Below are 7,931 nucleotides of genomic sequence, written 5' to 3' on the forward strand. Positions count from 1 at the left end.
GAAGCTCCGGGAGCTTGGTTGGGAGGTTCTTATGCATCCACCTTATAGTCCGGACCTGGCACCAAGTGATTACCACCTGTTCCTGTCTATGGCGAATGATTTTGCTGGTGAAAAATTCGTCTCAAGAGAAGCTTGTGAAAATCGACTGTCCCAGTTTTTTAGCCCAGCCAATAGGGACGAGGGTTTCTATGAGAGAGGCATAATGAAATTACCTTCCAAATGGCAACAAGTTATCAAACAAAACGGTGCATATTTGACCTAAATCGGATCATTCTAACTATGCTAAATAAAGCCTTCAATTTAATGCAAAAATAATAGATTTCTTTTTACTACACCTTATATAAAAAAAAATTCGATATCGTCAAAAAGCATTCTAATATGTGTCATTGCATAGTTTAATGTAGGCTTCATGGCAATTACACTAAAAATTAACTCGCATGTTTGTAAAAATACAATAAATAAAATTCCACATTGAATATACCGTCCGAAGAAAAAAATAAACAAATGGAAACAAAATAGAAAAAATAAGAACAATAAATTGAAAACGCACGAAAGAGAGCTCTAATACAGTCGCTCAATGAGTTACCGCCGCAGTCATCGCATCAAAAAACGTTTGTGAGGATATTATATTTTAAACGTTAAACAAAAATTATACGTTTACATTTATTACGTCCAAGCTCCGCGCGCATGCGGAGTTGAATGAACGTAACAAGGAACCGAATTGTTAGACCGATTTGGTCGTGTCCAGGCTTCGGACCGAGAGGGAGCCGTGGGGACGGACCGACGCAAATCGGGAGGCGCTTCGCTTCGTCCTGAGACTCCTAACGAGCCGGGGGTCAAACGGAGGACGAAATGGAAACCTCTGCTCGTGCTCCGCTAAACGGACACACGAGTCGGACGTACGTTTAAAGGGCCCAACTGGGTCAGTGCGCCGAGAGAGCGCACTTTAACGCCAGCTATGCCAGTACGGTCGTATGCTCTGACTTTCGGTCATGGAATCCAAGTGACCGGGGAGAGGACGAAGTGCAATCGCGGGAGAACTTAAGAATACGAGGAGAGGTTTTATTTAAATAAAGACTACTGAGAAGTTAATTTAATAATGATATAATAATAAAAAGAAAACAAATTTGAGTGATACATTTTGAGAAAAATAAATAAATACAATTTTGTCGAGTAAATTAAAAAGTAAATTAAAAAGTAACAATTTTTTATTCTACTCTGAATTATACATACGCTTTTATGAATGTGCGTGCGTGCGTGCGTGCGTGCGTGCGTGAGTGCGTCCGTGCGTGCGTGCGTGCGTGCGTGCGTGAGTGCGTGCGTGCAGGGGGCAAACAATTATCGTGGGACGACGGCGACAGATTGAAATTATAACGTGAACGGACTGCAATGTTTTAATTTTCTTGTACATAGGAGAAAGAAAAGGGAGAAAGAAAGAAAGAAAGAAAAGAATAAAAATAAAATAAAACAAATGAATAATAAAAAAAGATAAAATGAAATATTGAAATAAACCAAAAGATAAAACGAGGAGGGAGCCAGAGAATAGAGATATACTGACTTATTACTGAGATGGCGATATGTAGGATGACCCCAAAATTCGGAGAAGGTGGCGTAGGGTGCAATATGTTGTGGTTGGAACTTTTCTGAGAATTGCGATGACTTCTCTAGACTTGGATGAAAAATCTACCTCTCTAGACTTGGAGGAGAATCTATCTCGAGGGCTGCGGAATCGCGATTTTTATATAATCGCCCCGGATTACTCAAATTTGGATTGGTGGAATAGGTTTCGTTAGCTGGTAGTAGGATTTTCCTTTGTTCTTGGATTGGTCAAGATTTTAGGGGAGGAAAGGATGTTGACAGGAATCTGTAGTATGGGAAGGTGTCTTCCAAAATTTTATGATCTTGAGATTTATGGGAAAACGCACGTCTCGTGCGCCGATAAGCCGCCCATGCATCGTCGCCACCCAGCATACTCCTGAACGTCGCGTTTCTTATTTGTTATTGATTTAGTTTATCTCGGAGCGACATTCACGAGGAGACACCGGATTCCTTGATTTAGTTTTTAGTATACAGAAAAAAGGAAAGAAGATAAAATTTTTGTGTTTCGACGAATTCCAGATCTCTACGAAAGAAAAGAGTCGTGCGAGTCCGGACGTAACACATTACTCTGCGTGAAATAAATAAGCAATATTGCGATGATGCATTTGAGTGATGATGCAATTTCGGAACGTATTCACAGTAATACATGATGTACCAAACATAAAACATAGCTGATATATAAACATATCAATGTGTGTGATTCGAAGTTTGATAATTACGTAAATTTAAGTCTTCCTACATGTCATTGTACGATTCATTACTGATGGAACATACAGCGAAGCTCATCCACACATAGACATTGTGGAACATATATTACTTCAATGTCAATGTAATGTAATTATGATAGTTATATTAAAGTAAAATCACACACACATAGAGACAAAATTGAAATAATTCATGATGCAAAAATAATAATTTTCAATGGTAATCTGGATATGTTGCTGGAAAATGTGAAATGTTGAGCACTAATTAGAGAGACTTATGGCGACATTATTAATTCAGTCAGTTGGCTCACTACATACGCTGAGAATTCAATAGAATGCAAAGCTTCTGAAAATTTGTGTTGGTGATCGCTATTTAAAGAAAAAGACTTATGACTTACATAAGTCTTATTACATCAGTATCATACAGTTGCTCTGTGGATCGCTGCTACTACATAGAGCAGATTGCTTCTACTGTATCAGAGTACGAGTATACACTACTGCTGAAAACGTCTTACACTATGAATTATTACGTTCCAATTCAACAGGATGAGGCGAGAGACAATAAGTTTATTCAATTTTTGTAAGATTTTTACATTTATACATTACCTATACATTTTATACGTTATGTATTTTCCTAAGGTCTATTTACATGTTTTTTTTTTTCTATAGCCCATCTTCTCATACATCTTTGAAACCTCACTACATACGTCACATCTTGATGCGAATATATATATTGACAGCTTATAAATTTCTGGACATCGAGATCGTGAGACCTACATCTCATGTAGAAATTGCGATCTGCGACAATCGAGGCAACCGCATAATCTTGCCTCATACTACGTGGAAGGCGTTTATCGATAGACGTGCAAATATTCAACGATTAATGGAGTCAAATGTCATCATCATCACCACCGATTCAAGATCTGAATGTAGAACTTGTTAAAGTATGTGATATGGAAAACGTAAAATTGTCATTGTATAGTACATGTTTGTACATAAAACCAACAACTGTACTCTTCCTATTTGAGCTCGAGCAATGTGTCGAGCATGCGTACTATAAACTAAGCCAATGTACGCACGGTGTTAGCGAAAAATTTAAATATTTTATATCATTTTTTTAATAAAATTGTATTACTAATAAACACGTTGCTGCAAACACTTTGCACAAGATTTATGATGAAAATTCTATTATAGAATGAGAACTACTAGTCTAAGTTTTAAATTATGTTGTACATGCTACATTAAATATTAGATAAATAAATCTATATTAAAAGATATATTACTTTAAAAATTTTTCTCTTCCTTAATCTCTTCATTATTCCTTCTTCATATCATCGTGATATTAAATTACTTAATAAGATAGCATGTTCGGCTGATCGACTTATATCATTAGAATATTATTAAATTTGTACTCATATCACTCTATTGTAAAATCGCATCATAAAAGTCGTAAAATGAATATCATATTTTCTTAATAAAATCGTATCCAAGAAAATACATTTCAATAATTTGTGACTACTATATGCCAAAATTGTATTAATAATAAATGTTTTGCATTAAAAGATTGCGTGAAGTTTATGATTAAATCATGGAGTGTGAATTAGTATTGTGCGCTTTAGATGAAATTGTATACACTGCATTACATTTAAAGTAAGAAATGAATTAATGTTTTGTAAAAAAATGTATAATACGATATTTAAATATATTAAATTTTTAAAATTATTTTTAGTCTCCTTGTTCCCTGCCTCTATTCAGCGGTTTAGAATTATATATGATAAGAAGGCGCGCAATTTTTACCCAAATAAGTTAATTAAATTATTAAAATAAAAATTGAATAATAAGAAATTATAAAATTCTAATCTCTATTTCTTTCTGGGTTTCCTCCACAATCCTAAAATATTTCTTTTGCTCCCTTCTATAACATTAGCTTGTCACGTAACTTTGAAACCTGCACATTCCTGTTTCTCCTTATCACGATTGGAAACGAATCTTCTTTCTTTATAGTTAAGAATTAATTAATAATATGATACCTCTTCAGTATAATGTAGTACAATAAGTTTTCAATAACTACTTAATAATAGTTTAAATTGGTTTGATAATTAAGAACGCTCAATTATTTGTATGACATTACTCAAAATATTATTATAATTAGTTGTTAAATTAAAATCATTGTTAAGTCACATCATTAAAAAATCCTAAAATAAATACTATAGTTATTTAATATAATTGTGAGTAAGAAGAAAAAGAATGTAGGAGAGAATATAACGGAAAGAAAAGATAGCGCGAATACTATAGCGAGTATAGGGTCGCAACGGGTGGGACATATATTTTTATGCGCACTACTTGACAATGTCGCAAGGCTCAATCTTTAAATATTCTATCATTATGCATATTATTTGGTTACGTAGCAATGTATCAAAATTATATTCATGATGTCATCGCGAAACACATGTCGAATGTTCTTAAAAAATCTTTTATTACACTAATATAGCTGTCATATATCGGTGTTTTTATTTTTGATCCCTCGCTTGGTTGAACAAGTCCATATCCATTCCTGAAAAGATATGGTGAAGACGAAATTTAGAAAAAATTCGGGCAATGTTATTGTATCAGTCGTTCAAACGGACCGCTACAGCAACGCTTTCCAAACATGTACGATTCCAAGAGGTTTTACGTTCCTATTTAAGATGAAGAGTTTTATAAACAGTAAGTTTTTATTTTATAAATTTTTTTTATACCTTTACAGTTTGTTTATCTGTTTTCCTTTTTTCTCTATTATATATGTACTTCTTATAAACCGTCATACACTACTTTTCCTATATATTAGGAAAAGGATTTTACACTGACTCCTACAGCTGACCTCCTACAGCTTACAAATATCTGGATGTCGGAATCATCGTGGGACTTGTGTCTTTTGTGGAAATTGCAATTGGCGACAACCAAGTAACGACATAATCTTGTCTCGTGCAATGTAACGGGTTTTTTCATTGAAAGATGCGCGAATATTTAGCGGTTCGTGCAATTAACAATACCACCATCATTATCGATTCAGTATCTTGTGATAGAAATAGTAAAAATGCATGATGTGAATATGGTCAAATTAACACTGCGCGGTACATGTCTGTGTATAAAGCCATCAACCGTGCTCTTCATTTTTGGACTCAAACATTGCGTCGAGAACATATACTCTGAGCTATGCTAGTATACGCATATTGTCAATGAAAAATTTAAATATTTTGTAACACTTTTAGATGAAAATTGTGTCATCGATAAATGTGATGCTGTAAATTTTTTGCGCAAAATTTAAATTAAAAAATCAAATATAGAATGTAAATTAATAGTTTATGGTTTAGATAATATTATAAATAGTGTGATAAGTAAATGTACATTTTATTGCTAATCGGAAACAGGTGCTTGCAATTCGATTTGAAATTAACTAAATTAAATTACATTAAAGTACCTACTTATTATATAAATATTGTAAGAACTATATACTGCGTTATGTATAAACGCATATTTAAACTATATATATAAGTATGACATTATTAATTCCTTTTTTATTAACGCAGCGCTATTACGTACGTCGCCAGCATCTTTGCGCTCGACGGTACTGCGACGGACGGTCACGCCCATATTAAGCGTTCGCTCTATTTAAATCATTAAATAAAAAAACGTATGATAAAATATTTTTGCGTGGGAAAAGAATATATTGTAGATAAACAAAAAATTTCTATTGCTGATTATTACATGAAACTTTAAAAGCGTTTTTCTCAAAATCACTTTTTTGAAGCTGACCGGAAACATAACTTCCACAAATTTTGACAGATTTACTTAAAATTTTGACTGCAGCTTTTGAAATACATTTGTCAGCAAACCATGTACAAATTTTACGTTTTGTTGTAAATTTTTTTATAAAAAATTTTCTGCAAAATTTGTCATCAAAAAATGAAATTTTTTTTTAAACTTGTGTCACTTTTACAAAAAAATTATTTTTTAATTCTTGTACATAGTTCGCTAGCTAATGACATAATACGAGGACAAGTCAATAAGTTCTTAGAAAATCTATTAGAGAGCACTCCAAGTGTTATGTCACATTACTTTTTGACAAGGAGCATTTTTCAGTTAATTATTGTCAAATTTTGAACGGAATTCGCATGGTTTAATTTCTGTAGACGATTAAAGCGAACAACCTTTGTATTTTTTGTAAAATGGAAAAAAACGAGTTTCGTGCAGTGATCAAATATCTACATATGAAAAGTTTAACGCCGAAAGAAATCAAAGCCGAGTTGAATAATGTTCCTCGCACATCTGCACTAACGTTTGCAACTGTATACAATTGGGTGAATGAATTTAAACGTGGTCGTACATCCACATGTGATGCACCTCGTTCGGGACGTCCAATTGAGGCTGCTACGCCAGAAATCATCGATAAAGTCCACGATATTGTTTCGACTGATCGACAAATGAAAGTGCGCGAGCTTGTTGAGGTCACAGGCATATCACATGGCACAGTGATTTCAATTTTGCACGAACAATTGGAAAAAACTATCGACCAGATGGGTGCCGCGTTTACTCACTGTGGACCATAAGCGCGACCGTGTGACGATTTCAAAACAATGTTTGGAGATGTTTCAACATAATTCAGATGAATTTCTGCGTGGATTCATTACTGTAGACGAAACATGGATCCATTACTTCACACCCGATATGAAGGAACAGTCAAAACAATGAACTTCACCGGGTGAACCAGCTCCGAAGAAGGCAAAAACCGTGAAGTCGGCCGGAAAGGTGATGGCCACAGTTTTTTGGGATGCACGCGGTATAATTCATATCGATTATCTTTTGTCGAAGCAAACGATCAATGACGATTACAACGGTCCTTATTGGACCGTTTCAACAACATTTTAAAGAAAAAACGTTTACGGACGGTTTTAAATCGGGTAATGAAAATCAAGTCGGAGTGTTTTTTCTGATCTTAAAATTGTGATTAGACATAAATTACTGCCGGAGATTTCGGTTTTTTCAGCCGAAGCGTGGGCTATTCTCTTGGCTATCTCTCTGGCTAAGGATCGTTGTTGTGATGAAGTTACCATATTATCAGACTCACAAAGTATACTTCATGCGATCTCATCCCGTGATTCCAGGAAAGCCAGCTATCTCATCCATGAAATCAAGAATAGTTTAAGTCAGATGATTCTTCAAGGGTTCACCATACATTTGGTCTGGATTCCTGACCACAAGGGTATCCATAGCAACGAAAAAGCTGATCATCTCACCAATGAAGCTGCCTTACACGAACATCGCCCCAGATTCAAAGTGCCTTTTCAAGATTTCGCGGCCTTATCCAAAAGAGCTTCCAACATTAAGTTCCAAGCGTACTTAGATTGTTCTACTGCTATCAAGGGGTAGGGCATTTGTATGATATTTTCCACAGAAATAGCTTTCCCAAGCCTTGGTTCCATAATAAAAAACTGAAAAGAGAGGAGGTAGTTACTATCTCTAGAATCCGATCGAACCATTATAATCTAGCTCACAGCTTACATCGCAAGGGTATCATTGGGTCTCCAGAATATCCCTGCGGGAATCTTAGACAGGATATTAATCACATTCTTTTTTATTGCAATCTAT

At 34.7% G+C, this 7,931-nt stretch overlaps 1 protein-coding gene across 2 annotated transcripts; it reads left to right on the top strand.

Moving 5' to 3' along the window:
• The first annotated feature begins 2,733 nt into the window (after window positions 1-2,733).
• Window positions 2,734-3,375, top strand: LOC108750149. 2 transcript variants are annotated; one of them, XM_018489407.1, is made up of 2 exons: window positions 2,734-2,883; window positions 2,973-3,375. In XM_018489407.1, exons 1-2 carry the CDS (start codon window positions 2,822-2,824, stop codon window positions 3,244-3,246), a joined length of 336 nt encoding a protein of 111 aa, XP_018344909.1. In that variant the 5' UTR covers window positions 2,734-2,821; the 3' UTR covers window positions 3,247-3,375. The 2 variants fall into 2 exon arrangements, with proteins under 2 accessions (XP_018344909.1, XP_018344910.1); XM_018489408.1 differs by having other exon boundaries at window positions 3,044-3,375.
• The last annotated feature ends 4,556 nt before the right edge of the window (window positions 3,376-7,931 follow it).

The sequence above is a fragment of the Trachymyrmex septentrionalis genome, unplaced genomic scaffold (genome assembly GCF_001594115.1).
Source record: "Trachymyrmex septentrionalis isolate Tsep2-gDNA-1 unplaced genomic scaffold, Tsep1.0 scaffold33, whole genome shotgun sequence".
Classification (NCBI taxonomy): domain Eukaryota; kingdom Metazoa; phylum Arthropoda; class Insecta; order Hymenoptera; family Formicidae; genus Trachymyrmex; species Trachymyrmex septentrionalis.

Coding starts and splice junctions, on each gene's coding strand:
- LOC108750149 (XM_018489407.1), top strand. CDS start 2,822: ATGAATTATTACGTTCCAATTCAACAGGATGAGGCGAGAGACAATAAG. Junction 2,884..2,972: donor AATAAGTTTATTCAATTTTT/GTAAGATTTTTA, acceptor TTTTTTCTATAG/CCCATCTTCTCATACATCTT.